Consider the following 19,949-nt stretch of genomic DNA (forward strand, 5'->3'; position numbering starts at 1 on the left):
ACCGTATTCGACACCGAATTCGTTTAGAGAGGTTCAGATCTGTTCGTATCCGAGTCCGAATATTCAACATCTGATACCGTATCCGTATCTGAATACTTAAATCGTATATTTATGATGTCGACATTCAATCATATCTTATCCGACATGATTGACATTATTTGTATTTGAATCCAAATTCGACCAGAAATATGAAAACAAATATGATATTGATGTCGTTTGTATCCGATCTGTTTTTATCCCTATCTATTGGTGCGACGAAGGGACGAGATCGAATTTATTTAGACTGTGTATTTAAAAATTAAAAATTTAAATTGTATATATTTATAATGTCGACATTTAATCGTATCTTATTCGACATGGTTGGTATTATTCGTATTCAAATTCAAATTTGACTAAAAATATAAAAATAAATATAATATTGTTGATATTTGTCCATATCCAATAGTGCAATGACAGGCCCAGCGGGCAGAGACGAAGTTTCTCATGGAGTTGACAGGTATGCCATGGGGCCACTTGACAGTGTCTATATGTGCTTTGCTTGAGCAAGATCGAAACGAGAATCCGGTTGGCTGGCTTATCGCCAAAAGCCCAACAATCCAAGCATGCATTCATGTTTGAATTTACAGACAAGCAACAATCAACGCAACTTAACAAATGCTTCGAGTGGACGCTCACCACATACGCACATTTAATCTAAACAAAGATAACAAATTAAGAACAAACTTCCATTGCAATGAATAAATCACTTAATTACTGAAACTAAGAAATCGAACCTTAAAAAATAAATTCCACTTCCGGCTATTCTGAATTTTTGGGTGCACTGCAGTAGCTAGTGATTGAATTGAATCATCTCATTTCTTAGTTCTCCTACTGCATACAAGACTTCTTGAAAGTACCTGCTGGTGGTTTCTAGAGAGCGCCTAAAAAGGGGTTTGATCACTGGTTGTGTAGAAACATGGCCACTTCTTCTTCGATGGTGCTGTTAATACTGTCCCTCAGCAAGGCCCTGTTGCGAAACAAATCACACAGTTAGAAGAAAGAGGCCCTCCTCATCCTTAGTAGCTCCACACAGTGAATATCCTCGCTATGGTAGATGAACCTAAGGTTGGCAGCCCTTTCTTGGTCTCTGGCAGTCATAGGTCCATAGCTAATTCCTCTCCTAGAACACATAATTCTCCTTAATCTAAGCCACATCCAGGCATTGATCACTGACACCAAAGTGGCGCCCCCTAACGATCAGCTGTCGACGCCTAGTTGAACGGTCCATGAGACTAGACAAGAATGCGGACAGGAATTAGTAAAAGAAGACAACACATTCAGTTAAGGTGAAGACAACGCACTAGATCAGCTACATCACCAAATGGTGCGCCACCCAGATCTATCAAAAAAACAAACTTTACCCCCAAATACGACAGTCCTAGGGTTTTGAGATCACAGGTACCAAATTCGATAGCAGCATGACTCGAACCCTAACCAATAACTAAGATCGGCTGTGACACCTTAGTGCGCCACCTAGATCAACAGGCATCACAGACCAGACCATAAAGCTCAGCAAAGAAATCAGTATATGTTTGAACAGACCAATGGTAGAAACAAAGAAAACACAAACAAAACGGGGTCAAGGGGGAAGGGATCGAGGTCGGATACCGTGGAACCTCCGTGCCTTACCAACAACGTCGGCGGACCAAACCTGCCACCATAGGGAATCCGAGGAGGAGGGAGGACGGGTGGAGAACAGAGAGCAAAACGAGAGAGAGCGAATGTGGGCAATCGAGAGCGACGGCTCGTTCGGCCGACAGGGAGTGAACAGTACCGCTTCAAAACCCTAGCCAGGAGGTGAGGGACCTCATTTATACGATGGCCAACCCAGACCACCTTGGGCCAACACTTCGGCCACGCGAATGGCTGGCCAGAGCCAGGCTGAGGTGGGATCGCCGATTTGGCCTTTCAAGGCTGGCCAGGCGAACGCTACGGCCAGCCCATCCTAGCCATGCCCAAGCCCAAAACAAGGAACCAAACACTGAATTCCTAGCCCAACTGAGTTATGGCTAGAACTGGGCTGCAACCAAACACACCCATAATGCTTCAAGTGGAAGTGGTCTTTGGAAAACAGCTTAATTGGTGTGCCTAGCACGAGTAGCTCTAACGGATCGGATTACGAACAATCACTACTACAAAAAGATTTATCGTGATCTTTTGAAAAGACACACCGAGGTGGGCAGGAATCTCAACCGCCTCGCAAAATCGATTAACCAAGGCGGCCATTATAATACAACCGCCTCGGTTAATCATTAACCGAAGCGGGCATTGTAAAATAACCGCCTCGATAAATCAGGCGCGCGCGCGCACACACACACACCTCATTTATATATTTGACCTTAGTATTTCGTCCCTAGCCTCTTTCTCTCCTCGGCCGCCACCAGCCCCCTCTCTCGTGTCTCTCACTCCCAAGCACGAGTCACATCTCCCTCTTCCCTCGCTCCTCTCCTCTTCCTCCCTCCCTCCCTCCTCTCACTCACTCCAGCAGCGAGCAGCGACGGTGCCCCCACGCTCGAGGGCTCTCTCTGATGGTGTAGTGCCCTCTTTGGAGGCTCACGCGCAGGGCAGCATGGGCCTCCCTCCGCTTGTGGTCATGTGCTCCGGGGTGAGGGATCGCGCGCGTCCGGCGGTTGCAGCGGCTGCCGGCTGGCACAGACGGATCCACGGCAACGGGGGGCGGATCCATGGTGGCGTCGCTCAGATCCACATCCCCTCCCTCTCCCTCTATTTGGATCTGGCTGCGGGTGGAGCAGCGGGCGAGCTAGGGTACGTTCGACGTAGGCGCGTGGTGGCACATGGATCCCGGCTCCGGCGAGGCGGACCCGGCTCCAAGGCGGCGGATCTAACATAAGAGCGGCAGGCGGACCATGGTGGGGCGCACGAGGCGGCGGCACACTGGCTTCCCTCCATGGTGGCGCTCCTCCCTCACCGGCGATGGATGCAGCGGCAACATACATGCTCAACGACGCGAGGCCCAGAACGAGGCCCGGTCTAGGCTCGGTTATGCGGGCTTTTTTCTTTTTTTTTATTTTCATTAATTGTGGCGGGCAAGTGAACCGTCTCGGTAAATTGTTGATTTACCGTGACTTTAATGCCGAAGCGGTTACAAAAACCGCCTCGTTTAATCTTTTATGTAGTAGTGAATGAAGGAACAATCATCCGCATCTTATTACTCTTTATATTATATATATATATATATATATATATATATATATATATATATACACACACACACACTACTTATAATAGAGACAGAAATAATCACTCAATCAAAAGAGCCAGCGACGAATAGCGCGACGTAGGTCTGACTCAGAAACAGCGGAGGGCTCGACAACCATCTCTAGTAGTGAGAAGTAAGGGTGTCCAGTCTTGCAGTAAAAAGCAAAGTCGAAGCAGTTTCTGAGCGCAAGGTTGTAGCTGCCGAAGCCGTGGACGCGTAGATTGTTGGCGCGGTGCAGGACCGTCTCGGGTGGGTCTTCATCTTCCATGGAGCAGGTGTCTTGAACACCAATGTTGCTGAGGTTATAGAACCACCAAGGCACTGAGTAGATGAAGAGGCAAATGCTGTTTCCTTCCAGGAAGCAGTTAAGGCAGCAGATGATGACGCCTCCTCCGCGCATCGCTTCACGGCACCTGCTGCAGGTTTCTGGAGGTATGGAGGACAACGCCAAGGAGCTGGTGAAGTGGATCACTTTCTCGTCGTTTTCATAGATTCCTGTATGCAAACCCACCATTATTAAGGTACATAGTAGGACTAATTAAAACGATTAATTGGGCTTACCATGATGGGAGTAGGTATAGGCAAGGCCTTTGCGCCAAGCATAGATGTGATCACCGCGCCTCAGCTGCCACCGTTCTACACGGCTTGACAACACTGTCACCCCCCTGTCCATATATATGTAATTAATGAGAAGTCCGCGCGCAAAGGTACTCCTAGTAGAGAAACTAGAAGAAAAAATGGTAGTACAACTTTCAAGTCAGATGGAAGTGATCATATTTATAGTGATCATATTTATTGGGATGATGCATGAATCTCAATGGTGTGGCATATGTTCTGTTTGGCAAATGCCCACCAAAGCCCATAAGAATCTATCACTTAGAGAATATATCCGCCAATACAAAAGTGTCTCTCTCTCTCTCTCCTCCATATAATCACCATTTCTATATACAATATTTAGATTCTACATCGTCTATCACTAAGATCGAAATTGAGGTTGTTTTTTATTCGAGGGATAGAATGGATTCATCCTTACTGAAAAAAATTTGAGGATGACCAGAGAAATCCTCAAAGTCAATACTCATCTAGGATGTAGGACGAGTTCGCACCTTAAAAATGGACGAATGAGGTCATTCATGCGCGAAGCCAGCGGTGGGGCTAGAGGGCTCTATCCCCCTATCGCTGATGAGCTAGTGGAACACCCGGTGCTCCCCTTCTAATTTTAAACATAAATATATAAGGTAAGGTGGACTAAGACCTTTATGTTTTTATGTATTTTGTGAATTTTATGGTGGATCGATGTTTTTAATATTAGACTACTTCAAACTATTATATATTTTTCTATTGCCAGGGATTATAGTAGAGCTAAGTCGATGTAACACTTTTGTTTAGTCTTTTGTTCAGTCGTCTCTAATTTTTTTTGGCTTCGTCCCTAGAGCCAGCAATGGAGCTAGGGGGTTCAGCCCCTCCCCCTACCGCTGACGAGCTAGTGGAACTCCTGGTGCTTCCCTTCCAATTTTAAACACAAATATATAAGGTACGATACGCTGAAACCTTTATTTTTTACGATGTATTTTGTGATTTTTATGGTGGATCAATGTTTGTTCGTTTGGCTGATAAGCCAGAGTAGAAAGTATTGTTGGTTGATTTGTTGTGAGAGAAAAACACTACGAAATGGCTGACAGATTCCCTGATGTGAGGTATTACTAGTTTTGCTGTGCAGTGTACTTACGACTACGACTAATCAGTGTGACCACCACTAGCCGTCGTAACGAATCTGACCTTGTTGCCAATTCCATATGAGATATTTGCCAAACAGAACATATGCAAGTGCCACACAACAGTTTGTAAAGAATCGATAACCTGCTTTGGAAATTTGGTTTGTTGAGGATACCTTCACATCAATTAAGTTAGTGTTTTGGCCCTTACATGACACATTTCTTGGCTCTGAAGGTTACGCAACTTGTCAAACCAGTGTACTGTATATAGATGTTGTTACTTGAGTCTTTTAGCTCACTACTCCACTCATTGTCGAGATTCACAAACCTAGGTCTCAATTTTGTTGGTTTTCTTCTTTGTCCTGCTGAAGATGGCCAGTGATGGTGAGGCCTTGTTTAGTTCCCAAAAAATTTTGTAAAATTTTTCAGATTCCCCATCACATCGAATCTTTAGACGTATGCATAGAGTATTAAATATAGATGAAAATAAAAACTAATTACACAGTTTGGTCGGAATTGACGAGACGAATCTTTTGAGCCTATTTGAACAATGTTTGTCAAATACAAACGAAAGTGCTACTATTCCTATTTTGCAAATTTTTTTGAAGTAAACAAGACCTTTTCATGTGTTTGCTGTCTGCAGCTGCTGTTGGCAATCCGGTGCCCAAATTAAAGGTCAGGCAAGGTTTTCCGAAAGAGAAAATAAAGTTCTTGCAAGGCTTGTCACCGAGTACCTGGATGAGCATGAGATAACAGGCATGGACATCAACAACTCTAGCAGCGAGAAGTAATTCGCAAAATTTTTTGTTTTTGGCTACTGTAACATTTCGTTTTTATTTGACAAACATTGTCCAATCACAGAGTAACTAGGCTCAAAAGATTCATCTTACAAATTATAGGTAAACTGTGTAGTTAGTTTTTATTTTCGTCTATATTTAATGCTCTATGCATGCGACCAAAGATTCGATGTGACGGGAGTCCCCTATCTTATCTTGCAGTAAAATTAAGGCAAAGTTGAAGCAGTTTCTGAGCGCAAGGTTATAGGTGCCGAAGCTCTCTGAAGACTGAAGCCCATTACGATCTCAGCACAATCATCATTCACCGACTGCTTCTCCCACCTAAGGCATTGTTTGGATGTTGTCGGATTCGTCTCAATCCACATATGTTGGAGTGGATTGAGTTCAAGTTCCACTCCAATCCACCCCAACACATGTGGATTGATACGAATCCGACTACATCCATGACAGACCAACACATTTTTGGTGTTATAAAGGAAACTTGAATTCACAAACACCAAACATCAGGCAACCTAGACACAACTAATTGGATGCTTTGCTTCAAGTCGAAAGAGCTAGTTCCCTGAATAGTAGTAAAAATAGCCATCAGTTCTGACGAATTACCTTCAGATCTACAAATAAGAAACAATTTTCGTATCTTTGCACAATAATAAAGTACTAACAACGGTCATCTCGGTGCTTGCAAAGTCACATTAAGGTGTTGTCACCATGTGCAAGCCAGTAATGATGTAGACCCGAGTACACATTCATCACCATGCTTTATTTGAACAATCAAACCCCCAAAAGGGCGTAACGTCTCTAACAACTGACTACCCCAAGCTTACGGCACCAATAATACCACATATTCTACTGCGTTTCAGTGCATCAAACATGTTCTTTGTAGAGAGAGGGGGGGGGGGGGGGGGGGGGGGCGCAACACTGCTCTACAACTAAAACCCTAACCAACTGAAACACAAAAAAACTCCCGTCTACAATTCCACCTACACCCAGGGCTAGCTTCGTCTGTTGGTCCATGTCGCCCATTATTCCTCAACCAGATCATTTCACAATTCCTTCGTTCAGGCCCCTTACTTAGTCCTTCAGCAGCTGTCTGCCCTTCCTTTAGGCCTCTTCCTCAAGCAGCATCTGATCAAAGTGCCACACCCCTGCATGCAAATAACATCTCAAAAATATCAACTAGGTGTGACTTTAGGCACGAGACGTAGCAGATGAAATCAAAGTTCAGCGACAGACTAACCGTGCCCCTTGCCCACTCTCCTCAGCTGGGCGACATACTTGGAGATCTTATTTATGGCTTCCACCTTTCAAAAGAAAATGCAAAAATTTCGTTCAGCTAAGAATTGCATCGTAAGTAAAGCAAAAACAAAGCAGAGCAAAATTTGGTTGCCCATAATTTTGTTCCACAATACAGGGCATATACTTGGTTGCATTTACCTGCTCCTCGAGGAACTCACTCTCAATGAAGTCTGTCAGCTGAGGATCATTGCACCTTGTTGCCACCTGTTAATTAAATGTGAAAACTCATTAGAAATTTTGTTCTAAGTATGTATTAAGCAAAGCATGCAATATTTCTCCGTAAATAAGCATGTGAAAGCAACTTACACCATGCAAGTTGTGCAGCTTCTCATTAACCAGCTTTTCCAGAGCAAGAGCCAGCTCCATAGCTGAAACCAATCAAGAGGCACATATCAAAATATTGATACCAGATTACCTTCCAAATATGACAAACATGCACAAAACTACAAAAGACCAACCAAGCTGATACCCAACCAAACATTTACTAACAATAGCCAGCACTTTTATTCCACTATATAAGTCATGCTAAATTGTGAAGCACTACTCATCTTTCAATCTATCGTCCATCCATACACGGCAACTCACCGTACAAAGCGTCGCCTTTCTCAGGGTGGTCAAACTCGGTCAAGGGCGTCACAATCGATTGGAGCCTTACCCTGCCTCCACGTTTGTTCTGACGGCACAAAAAACACACACACACACACACACACACACCCAATGTTAGTACCCCCAATGTGTAGCGTAGTGCAATGGAATAGACCAAAGAATCAAAGATATTAGGATCAACCAATACCTGGTACTCCATGAGCTTCTCAGCATGCTCCCTCTCCTCATCGCTAGATTCCTTAAAGAACCTGGAGGAACAAATGTGCAGAACACCACCATCGTTACAGAGGAACCGTAAAATAGTAATTTTGTTTACAGATGTGTAACTGAACTTTGGCGAGAAGAGGGTGAGGACTCACTTGGCAAATCCTTTGAGAGCCACGTTGTCACGGTCGAAGTAGGCGAATAGGGAGTGGTACGCATACGAGGCGTTGTACTCCACACTGCACGAACAGACATACCAGCGCCAAATTGATATTCGTGTGGACATTTTTTCTTTTTTTTTTTGGTCGGTGGAACTGAATCCAAATCAAATTGCACAGATGGCTGACAACTAAGTCCAAAAATAGCCTAATATGTAAGGCCTTAGATATCAATTGAGTCACTCGATTAAGAATAAGCAAAAATTATTTTTTTTTTAAAAAAAAAGGGAAAAATAAATCGCACAAGTTTAATTTTAGCACACAGCACAGACGCAGAAACTGATGGAGCAACACATACACATATCAGGCACCATATCATGACGCCGTCCCCGTCCAGAGAGACCGGAATCCGAATGACAGAGAAGAGCACTTACTTGATCTGTTCGTTGAGGGCGGCCTCGCAGTCGTCGGCGTACTTGTGTCGGGCGAGGGACTTGTCGGGCGTCTGGGGCACGAGCGCGAGCTCCCCCTTGATCTCCTCGAAGGGTTGGAACACGACCCCGCTGAGCACCTCCTTCCCCTTCCCGGTGGCCCTGCACGCGGCGGCAGCGGACGGCGACACGCCTCCGCGCGGCGCCGCCACCCTGACGGGAGCCGGGGTCGCGCCCGCGGCGGAGAGCTGGTTGGCGGCGGCGACGGCGGCCGGGGACGGGGAAACCCTCAGCATCTCCGAAGGAGAAGGGAGAGAGGATTGGACGAGGGAGGTGTGCGGGCGCGTTCGCGTGAATTCTGGGCGGCGCGGCGCGGCGCGGCGGGTGGTGGAATGGGTGATGGAGGAAAAACGGATAGATATAGGCGCGTGGGGCTCGCGGATTGGGGACACGTGGACGGCTGAGATTTGGAGAAGGCGGAGGGAGCGTGTGGAGGGCTCGTGGCGAGGGGGGATATTTTTGGATGCTCGAGTCCCGGAGCCGTCCTATTTTGGCGGTCTTCAATTTTAGTTTTTCTTTGGTATAGTAATGTTTAAATCTTGTTATTAGTTTCAGAAAAAAAAATATTGTTATTAAGAAATACTACATATAGAGTAGAGTATTCCTAAAATGATAGGAGTGCATATCTTTTTTTTTTGACACACGAGCTACAAAGGTTGTCCACTGGTTTTGAGATAAGGGGTCGGGTGATGCAAGAGAATTTAGGATCAATTTTTTTAGTCGGAGTATGTTATCGCACGAAACACAATTCTTCGGCTCTGCTCCTCGTCAAAAGCATAAAAAAGGTTTGTTCTCTTGAAAAGCCACCATATAACGATTTGGTACATGATTGTAAAGCCATGTTTCAAAGTTTGTTTTTGAATCTCCCAATGTTATAATCTACAGAAGCTGCTAAGGAGAGCCGGCTAAGTCACCATGCTGGCTAAAAAAAATCCCCAAACCTTGGCTTTTGCCATCAGAGGATTTTTTTTTTTAACAACGCTTCACGAGCTATCGGCGAGCAGGCTTATTTAAATTTACTCTCACGGGAAGTTGAAACCATAACCTGATTGATGTGCTACTAAAGCTTTCACGGGTGTGTCCTTGCGATATGTATTTTATTAAGCAGAAGCAGAGTTTAACTGCTTACAACATCCCCAAGTAATCCTGCTGCAAAAAAAAACATCCCCAAGTAATCCTGCTGCAAAAAAAAAACATCCCCATGTAATCCATAGATTACCGTGGAATAATGGAGCCAACACGACCCAAATAAACCTAAATATCTTATAACCATTAGGTTAGAGGTCCAAAAGAATTCTTCTTTTCTATATACAGATTTCTATAAGGCCACTCTCAATGCATGTTTCATGAGAGTGTCATGCACATTAAATATGATGCCATATAAGCAAAATTGCTAACTTGGCAAGGTCATTAAATGAAGGAGTTTCATCAAATGAGAGAGGAGTTTCATCCTATGAACTTCTAACCTAGCCTAACCTCCATTTGATCCAACCGTGTCATCAATCTAGTACGTATAGAGATGAAAACGGTACGGATATTTTCCGACCGTATTCGAGACCGAATTTGTTTAGAGGGGTTTAAATCTGTCTGTATTCGAAACCGAATATTTAACATCCGATACCGTATCCGTATCTGAATACTTAAATCGTATATTTATGATGTCGACATCTAATCTTATTTTATCCGACATGATTGATATTATCCGTATTCGAATCCGAATGCGACCAAAAATATGAAAACAAATATAATAACGGTGATATCCGTCCGTATCCGATCCGTTTTCATCCCTGAGTACGTAGCACCAAAGGACAATAATGCAAGGATGAAACTTAATTACCATGCATGAGACTTGTAGCATACCTCGTTTCAACAAACATGATCGATGTACTATTCATTGATTAGTTATAGACACATACTATATATAATTTTTTTTTCACACACATATATAGTCGTGTGGTGGACACACGCACGCCTGACAATGACCCAACAAGCAAACAGCAGGCATATCCTCCATCAATGAGCTAGCAAGAGATCGATTGCTTGTAAGGCCTTGTTTAGATGTGAAAAATTTATGGATTTCGCTACTGTAGCACTTTCGTTTGTTTGTGGTAAATATTGTCCAATCATAGACTAACTAGAGTCAAAAGATTCGTCTCGCGATTTATATGATTAGTTTTTGTTTTCGTCTATATTTAATGTTTCATGTATGTACCGCAAGATTCAATATGATAGGGAATCTTGAAAATATTTTAGATTTTGGGATGAACTAAACAAGGCCTAAGTGCAATAGTGACCAAGGACAAAAGAGATAAGATGAGGGAGAGATTCGTGGCCGGGACAGCACACACACAAAATTCCAAGGAAAATCGTGCATGCATGCGACTTGTGTACCACCAGTACCACAAAGCTGACTAGGCTAAAGGCTTTATGCGTGAGTGTGCGTGTGGAGGCCTCACGCGCGCTGTGGACCAGATTGTCCCGCCACAGTGCCACACCCGTCCTCATCATCCACGTCTGCATGTGCACATCTCTTCTTCATCGTTTTTTTTCTCAATCACGCAAAAGGCTTGCGCGTATTTTCATTAAGAGGGAAGGTTTGAATACAGCGAGGTAGTTTACATATGCAAGAACGCTCTTCCTCGCTTGTTACTATAGTCTAGCCTATTCTCTGAACTAGACGCCCCAGCCTCTTGGCTCCTGCGAAGATCCATAGTTCGGCCTGTTGCTTGATCGTGTCCTTGACCGCGCTGAGGTGCGTGTTTGCTCCACGGAAGCATCTAGCGTTCCGTTCCTTCCATAACTCCCAGGCGATCAGCACGAAAAGGGAGTCTGCTCCTCCGGCATCTTCCGGCAGCCATAAGGCTCGCCAAGTCTCCCACCAGTCGAGAATGGCCCCTGCAGGCTGCTCCTGAATTTGGCACCCCAGCGCTGCCGCAACTTCGATCCATAGTTGCCGAGAAAATGGACACTCAACGACGATGTGGTCGATTGTTTCATCCTGTTGATCGCAGAGGTAGCAGGCGCTGCGCGCGTCCAGCCCATGGCGCCGTCGCCTGTCTGCCGTCCATTGTCGTCGTCTGATTGCTAGCCAGAGGAATAACTTGACTCGCAATGGCGCCCAGACTTCCCAGACGCGAATGCAGCCCGGAATGGGATGAGAACCAAGGTGCAGCGCCCGGTAGGCTGAACGGACGGTGAAGCCGCCATCCAAGGTCCAGCGCCAGACCATCCGGTCCTGGTTTTCGTTGAGGGTGATTCCACTGACCGCGTGCCATAAGCGCAGGTATTCGGCTGCCGCTGGTGTCGTCACACCACCGCCGATGGTGCGCACCCAATGCCGGCCGGGCAAGGCCTCAGCGACCGTGAGTCGGTTGGCGATCCGCTTGGGGACGAACGTCAAGAGCGTTGGCGCCAGCGTCCTGATCGACACGCCGTCGAGCCAACTGTCGAGCCAAAACAGCGTCCGCCGACCGTTCCCGATGACTGTTCTTGTTGAGGCTCTGAAGAAGTCCCGTGCCTCGGCAGATTGCTTCAATGGCAGCTCAGACCACGCCCGCGATGTGTCCGTGCTCTGCAGCCATAGCCACTTCGCCTCAAACGCCACATTGACCAATTTGAAGTCTGGAATGCCCATGTAACACCCTAGGTGTCAAGCATGCACTTAGCCTCAACAAAGCCATGCATAAGCATTCCATCAAGCATAAGCATCATGAGCATGACACTCTTGAGCAAAGTATGATTTTATGTGCTTCATTTCATGTGTTTTAAATATGATAAAAATATGATACTTGCTTCTAAAATTGTGAAAAATTCAAATTAGGTTGCTTTATGTGTAAGAAGAATTTAGAATATTTTTGTGCAATTTTTGGAGCTATGGAATTTGAGAAATGGAATTTATACAAAAATCTCCAAAAGGTATTTATTTAAAACCTAGAACTGAGTTTTAACTTGTGATTCAAATTCTGTTTGGAATTTGGTCTTGCTTGTTAAAACAAAGTTGTAGAGTTTTTATTTTGGAGCAACTTTGCTTTTGGGTGAAAATGGTGAAAATGATTTGAAAATAGTCAAAATGCTGTTGGAAGAGGATTTGAGAAAAGAATTTTAAAAAAAAAAAAAAGGGGAAAAGGGGGCGCTAGCAGGCCGCGGCCTCGCTTCTGGCCCACTGGCCGAAGCCGGCTCGGCCCGCCCGCGCTCTCCCCTCCCCCTTCCCCGCGCCCGCGCTCGCGTCCGCGCGCGGACAGCGCTCGCCGCGGCGCCGTGGCACGCCGGCAGGGCTCGGCCGCCGCGTGGCGGGCATGCGGCAGCGAGGACGCGCCCCGGTCGGCCACCAGGTGCCCCGGTCGCGCTCGCCTCCGTCCCCTCTCCCATTTGCGCCCCTCAGCTCCCTCCCTCTCGCTCTCTCGCCCTCGCCCCGCACGCGCAGAGCGCCACCGTCGCCATTGGAGCCCGAGCTCCGCCTCGGCTGTTCCTCCCCCGTGCGTGCGCCATTCTTCGATTAGTTCTTCCCCGAGCTTCGCCCTCGCTCCGCCGTTGCAGAACGCGCATCTGAGCGCTCGGTAAGGCACGGTGAGCCCCGCTCGCCCTCGCTTTCTTCTCCGGCGAGAGCTCCGCCGCCGCACGCGTGGTCCGCGCGTTTCCATGCCTTCCGGTGCTGCGTAGTTGGCGCATCGTGTCCGCCTTGGCACCGCGATGCTCGCAAGCCCTTCCAGCCACGCTCTACCAAGCCGGCGTCCCGCACCGACGACGAGCAGCGCCGCCGCTCCGCCATGGCCGGTGGCGAGCCTGCTCCGGTCCGTTTTAGGCCGCGCAAATGGGTGCCCTAGGTCCGCCGTGAGCCGTAGAACGTGTAGAGCCGCTTGATTCGCCGAAAGGGGTCGCCGACGGTGAGCTCCGGCTCGCCGGAGCTCCTCCCCTCTGCGCTCTGACCAGCGGGCCCGGCTGGTAGGCGGGTCCGCTCGTCAGCGGCCGCGGGTGCACTGCACCGGGTGCACCTAGCAGGTCTCGGGATGGATTTTGTTTTGTTTTCAGAAAAATAATTTCCAGGAAATGATTTAAATGTTTAAAAATCCATATCTTGATGAATATAGCTCCAAAAATGGTGAAATAAATTTTGGTGTGTTCCTTATTTCCAGATCTACATCCTAGTATGATTGCATGTCATGTTTAAGTAACTTTTCTGTGTAAGTATAATTAATCCATGTTTTTGTTAAACTTGGAAAATGCATAATAAATAAAATATGGTTCAGAAAAATGTGAAACTTGATTTGTTGGCTTTGCATGTGTGTTTACTCACTGAGAAAATATTGTTACATATTATTTGGTGTATAAATGAATTTATGGCAATTTAAATGCTTGCATGGCAGTGCTTTATGATTTTTAATAATTAATGGAGTCATGCAATAAATCTGGAAAATTTTGTGGATGTTTCTTATGATATTAGGTAAATTGTAAAAATATGAAATCTGTTGTTTGACACTTATATCACAGTAGGGTGATTTTACTTGCCTTATCCATTAATCTTGTGATTTTTGTGACTCAAAATAAGTAACCAAAAATTATGAAAAATTTACAGTAGACTTTATGATTAGCTAGTAGTCTCCTGTAATTTTTCTGGAATTTATTGATGAACAGAGTTGCATGTGATTTTTAATGGGCTTAGGAATGAATAAAGAAAACTATAAATGGTTGTATATATAGGTGGAATGGAATGAGTTAGGTTTGGTGTATCTTTGAAGCACCATGTAGGTTGCTGATGTCATTTGAAAAATAATTATAGAAGAGAATATAATAGATGTTTGATTCAATTGTTTATTCTTGGATGATGTTGACTACCTTGTAATGAGCATGATCAAGTGCATTACCTATGCATCATAACATGACTCTTTTGGTACTCTCTCATATAAGCATCCACTCGGGCATCTCGCACTCCACTCATGAGCATATATGCATCATACAGGCTCGCAGGAGAACGAAGTGAGACCCGAGGAACCCGAGGAGCTTCAGGAGCAGGAACCTCCGGAAGTACAAGAGCCCGGAGAGGAACTGCAAGAGTGCCCGGATCACCGACCCAGCACGTTTGAGAAAGGCAAGCCCCGGAGCATTCTAAGTCTCCCTAGTCTCGCTAACCTACTAAGTATATTACACTTGTTCTACTATATTGCATATAAGTAATAGGAGTTGCTTGATACCGTTGTTGCATATGTATTCCTTGTTATCCCTACTCGTTTATCCACCTTGTCCTATGTAGATAGGCGCGGAGTCTATGCTTAGCCTGCTTAGTCCGGTAGAAGTCGGGTGATTCCCTGTCACCTGCGAGATATAGGTGGATACCCGTTTGTTTAAGCAATAGTTGCTTGGGGAAAGAAATAACCGAGTGTGGAATGTAATTGGAGACTGGGCAGGGTCTTATGGTGGGTTGCCCATAGTGCCCCTGCCTGTGTCGATTAAGGACCGATCGTTGACGGCCCTCTTGTCATGTTGAACGCATGCCCCACATTTAGCTGGAAGGATAAGTCGTTCCGACCGCGAAGCCTGAGCACTATCCGGGCCGGGAATCGGCCCGATGTACGCGCTGTATTGGTGATGGTTGAGGAGAACGACGAGGGCGCGGCGCGCAACCTTGGTATACCTTGGATACCTCGGTCGCCGGAACGGTCCTCGGGTACGGGCGGTGCCTGTCGAACCCGCGAATTGGTCCTGGATAGTGCAACACGGTGACCTGTAGCTCACTTGATCAGTGAGTGTGGTTTGTGTGGGGAATAAACTCGCCAGCTGGTCAGAAATCGATTCGAATCGCCATCGCTCCTGGATAGTGAGCACTTGACATGAGCCCTGTCCTCGTAGTAAGGACTATGGAACACTTGGGTTATAATGATGAATGGTTTAAGAAGTGCTATGATGAGGTTCTATCATAGTCTCACACTTGTTTGTAATAGCACAAGAGCAAACCTAGATAATAGGTAATCATACTGTCAACTTGAGCTAATTAAAAGAAGAAAGACTTAGGTAAGTTACGTTAGTGAAATACTGCGGTTTTGCAAAGATGTCGTCAGCTACCCCACTATATAGCCTTCATGATCCTTGATGAGTCTTTATTTTAAGTTATGACGGGTAAGTCTAGCTGAGTACCTTCTTGTACTCAGGGTTCTATTCCCATGTTGTTTTGCAGATGGTCAAATGTATTATGGTTATTGCATCCTCTGTCTGTACCCAGCTATGGGTGATGACTAGACCAAGGGCGATGGTCACTCCGTCTCTTCCTTTGCTTTTGTGGGAATGACCGAACTATGGCACTGTACCAGACTTATCGTGTGTGTTGTATTTTCGAATTATGAAGCTTCCGCTACTTGAAGAACTTGGTTTGTAATAACTTTAAGCACTCCGATGTATTTTATGAATGTTGTAATCTGGATGTACTTGTGGATGGCGACCGCTAAACTTATTACGATCTTGGCTGTTATGTGAAGTGTGGTTTGAAATCCTTCGAGATTTCACGGACTACCGGGATTATATGGGCTTAAGCGTGATAGTTCGACTACGCAAATGGTCACTATCAGGCTTAATCTCTTATAATTTGGTCGGTTCTGTTACAGCTGGTATCGGAGCAAGGTTTAGCGAGTTACTGTTCATAAGTACCTTCTAAACAAAAGCCTAGAACGGTTTAATGAAAAATTTTAGTAATTTATAAAGATCAAGGTGTTAAACTGAGTTTTGGAAAAACTATCTAGTGTGCCATGGTCATATCCTTTATGCCCAGTTAAGGACTCTAAGGTGGCTAGCTAAGTACTGACTCGGGGGTTAATGCATCATATTTTCATTTCGTCGCTCATACGGCGTGCAATAGTATGAGTGCCATTCATTTGAGTGGTAATGTATGGATCAATTCTTCCTCTACGCCATGGTAAGTGGGAGTTGTGAGAGCATGATCGGATACACTGCCGGTCTAGGGAAGTGTTGTCAGGTGCTGTGTCATGCACACATGTTGGTGTGTCTTGGGAACAGTACCGCATGCTGGGAATTCCGTCCTGAGAGACGATGCCGTCATTAGGGCGATGATGTGGATAGTGACACGTCACATGCATGGACGGGTGTCTGTGTATGTGAAGTGCATAGTTTTAAATTTTGTTCTGCACGATCACATTGTGGGTGGGCTGAAATGAGTTTTCTGCAGGTACTCTAACCACGTTCTCGCTTAGAACGCTAGTTACGTTATGAGAGAACGTTGTGTGCCACCGCATATACCGCTTAGTGTTAACCTTTGTTTTCTAAGTTTGTGAGATCGTAAGTTCGTACATGCATCATGTGCATTTCATATCATTGCTTACTTTCCCCCTTAATTTAATCTGTCTCAATTCTAAACAAAATAACTAAAGGTAATCCTCGCTCTTACCCACGGTATTCCATTTGCAGCAGATGGCACGCACTAGGCTCACGGCTCGCAAGTCCACTGGTGGGCGGGCCCCTCGCCATCCGTTGGCAGCTAGGAGCTCGCGGCATAAGAGCAAGTTCCTAGAGGAGTTTGGGATGCCCACTTTGCTTTGGAGGGTGCTCAGTTCGATGGGGTATCCCGAAGGAAGGGAGCCTCGCTACTACTGGGACAAGGAGCCGCTTGGTGACGAGACCCTGGTGGGGATCGAGGCAGTTGTCCCTACCAGCGGAGGAGACCCTGCTTGGGGCGGCTGGGTGTACGAGTCCCGAGGTGTCACGCCTTTCCACGGTGCCAGCAGGGCAGCTTTTGCAGTTCTGAGGGACCTCATGGAGAGGTTTCCACAGGAGCTGGCCCACGCCTTCGCTGGGGTGTTTCCCCGGGGTGACCCTTACACTTCGGTGTGGGATCAGTCCGAGGTGAATGCTCTAGAGAGGAGTGCGGATGAGGACCAGCACAGTGACAGTGCAGCTATGAGTGCCATGTACGCGTTGATGAAGACCTATGGAGGCCTAGAGCGTTGTTTGGGTCGCTTGTCCGGGTCTCTTCTCACCGTCCAGGATGAGAAGCGTCAGTTGCAGCGTGAGTTTGACTCTGAGGTTGAGAGGCTACAGGCAGAGTTGGCTCGTGTGACCAGAGAGAGAGACCAGGCCGTCCAGCAGAGCAGTGAGCTGAGTCAGGACCTGCTCGCAGTACGGGAGCAGAAGGACAGGGTGACTACTGCTCACAGGAACTGCGAGCGCATGCTAGTCCATGTGCTTGGACAGAGGAATGAAGCCTGGCACGAGGAGGACACTTTGAGGGCCCGACAGCTAGAGCTAGAGCAGCAGCTAGCTAATGCCGAGGAGTACAATGAGAACTTGCATGAGGAGATCCACCAGCTGCATAACCAGCTCCACCCTCACCACCTTCCTGGGGCAGCGGAGCTAGACTCTGAGGACGAGATGGACGCGGATCCCGAGATAGGAGCAGCTGCTAGCGGTGACGAGGATGAGGATGGCTCTGGCATGGACAGTGACCACAGCGAGTAGATGCTAGGGCCCTAGAGCTAGTCTTCTCTCTTTTGTGATGTATGTTGCGTGGCATGTCATGTACTTTTGGATCTGGGCTGTGTAAGACTTTATGAGTTGGTACGGAAAGTCCAGTGTATGTATGCTGGCAAGTTGGATGTACGCGAACCTTGTTGCGTGAATGATAAGTAATCTGTTAGTGATGTTGTGCGTGGATAATGAGTTGTTGTGCCTTTGTTTATTGTGTGAATTTATTCCCTCAGTAAATTCAGTATGGCACGATTTTACACATTTCCTACCGGTTGATGGCAACTCCTAACGATTGCTTATCATTGGCATATGCAGATGGTACAAACACGTGGCGGGGGTAACGGCCATCCAGGTCTTGGAGCAAGTGCATCTGGAAATGGGGCTCAACGGAATGAGGATCAAGCACCAACACCACCACCACCTCCCCCGTACACTGCGGATGTGTTTTTCGCGCAGTTTCTGGGAAGCCAACGCAACATGGAACAGATGCAGCGCAATATGGAAGAAGCTTTGCGCAACATAGCTGACAACACCCGTCGTGGAGATAATCAGGGCGGTCGAGAGGTCAACCAGTACAGCTCGTTCAAGGACTTCCTGGACACCAAGCCACCAATCTTTAAGGAGGCCTTGGAACCGCTCGAAGCGGATGAGTGGATCAACACCATGGAGCAGAAGTTTCGTCTTCTCCGAATGACAGAAGAACTCAAGGCTGAGTATGCGGCACATCAGTTGCAAGGACCCGCTGGGATTTGGTGGTCCCATCACCGTACCACCTACCCAGAGGGGACACCAATCACCTGGAACCGCTTCACCACCGCTTTCCGGGGAAATTACATTCCTCCTGGTATGGTTGAAATGAAGGTTGGGGAGTTCATGAGGCTGTCCCAAGGGACGAAATCTGTAAAAGAGTATCTACATGCCTTCAATAATCTCGCTCGATATGCCCCTGAGTTTGTAAACACAGAGGCCAAGAAGATTGCTAGTTTCCAGAGAGGCTTAAATCCAAAGATGCTGAAGACCATGGGTACAGGGGCCAGGGCTACTTTCAATGCCTATATCAGTGACTGTCTGACCCAAGAGAACAATAACAACAACTACAGTGCGTCCAAGTCACGCAAAAGGGCTTTTGAAGCAGGATCATCCCAGTTCAGGGCACCAGTGGCAGGGCGACCGCAGTATCGTCCTCCTGCCCCGGGTGCTAGGTTCCGACCACCGCAGAGAAGGAACACCGGGCATCCAACACAGCAGAAGCCGTACAAGGTGGCGATAGCTCCTGCCAAGCCAAAGGCCATTCAAGCTGCAGCACCTGCCGTCAATAACGCGCCCAAGGGTCCGTGCTATAACTGCCACAAGATGGGGCACTTTGCTAAGGAATGTCCCTACCCCAAGAGGCAGCAGCCAACATATCCAGCTCGCGTGCATCATACCTCGATTGAGGAAATTCCGGAAGGAGAACCGGTAACAGCTGGTATGTTTCCTGTCAACCAACATCTTGCAGTTGTTTTGTTTGATTCTGGATCATCGCATTCTTTCATGAGTCAAGCATTTGCACAAAAGCATGATCAGCCAGTTACTGAGTTAGGTTATGGCTATCGCATCAGCTCAGCCGGGGCCGATGTGTTGACTAATAAGACGGTAACAGGGGTTACTTTGGATATCAGTGGCCGGAGGTTTCGTGTAAACCTTGTGGTCATGCCAGGACTGGTTTTGGACGTCATCATTGGTATGAACAAGATGACTGACTGGGGCACGGTTATAGATGTTGGAAACAGAACTCTTTCCCTCAGAGAGCCGCAAGGGAAGGGTGTGTTTCAGATCAAGTTACCCCGGCGGTTGGACTTCGCCAGTCTTTCGTGTGCAGTACAGGCAGTTCCCTTAGAACACATACCCGTGGTATGTGAGTTCCCGGATGTGTTTCCTGAGGAATTACCAGGACTTCCCCCAGATAGGGAGGTAGA

At 46.7% G+C, this 19,949-nt stretch overlaps 2 protein-coding genes across 2 annotated transcripts; both read right to left on the minus strand.

The window, feature by feature from the left end:
- On the minus strand, positions 3,250–4,022 carry LOC110429808. The gene is made up of 2 exons (XM_021446449.1): positions 3,821–4,022; positions 3,250–3,754 (listed from the first exon to the last, which is right to left on the minus strand). Exons 1-2 carry the CDS (start codon positions 3,930–3,932, stop codon positions 3,309–3,311), a joined length of 558 nt encoding a protein of 185 aa, XP_021302124.1. The 5' UTR covers positions 3,933–4,022; the 3' UTR covers positions 3,250–3,308.
- LOC110437661 (ferritin-1, chloroplastic) lies at positions 6,444–8,853 on the minus strand. The gene is made up of 8 exons (XM_021466199.1): positions 8,470–8,853; positions 8,033–8,116; positions 7,861–7,921; positions 7,653–7,740; positions 7,374–7,435; positions 7,206–7,271; positions 7,009–7,072; positions 6,444–6,916 (listed from the first exon to the last, which is right to left on the minus strand). The coding sequence occupies exons 1-8, from the start codon at positions 8,760–8,762 to the stop codon at positions 6,873–6,875; spliced, it is 762 nt and encodes a 253-aa protein (XP_021321874.1). The 5' UTR covers positions 8,763–8,853; the 3' UTR covers positions 6,444–6,872.

Source organism: Sorghum bicolor, chromosome 8 (assembly GCF_000003195.3).
Source record: "Sorghum bicolor cultivar BTx623 chromosome 8, Sorghum_bicolor_NCBIv3, whole genome shotgun sequence".
NCBI lineage: Eukaryota > Viridiplantae > Streptophyta > Magnoliopsida > Poales > Poaceae > Sorghum > Sorghum bicolor.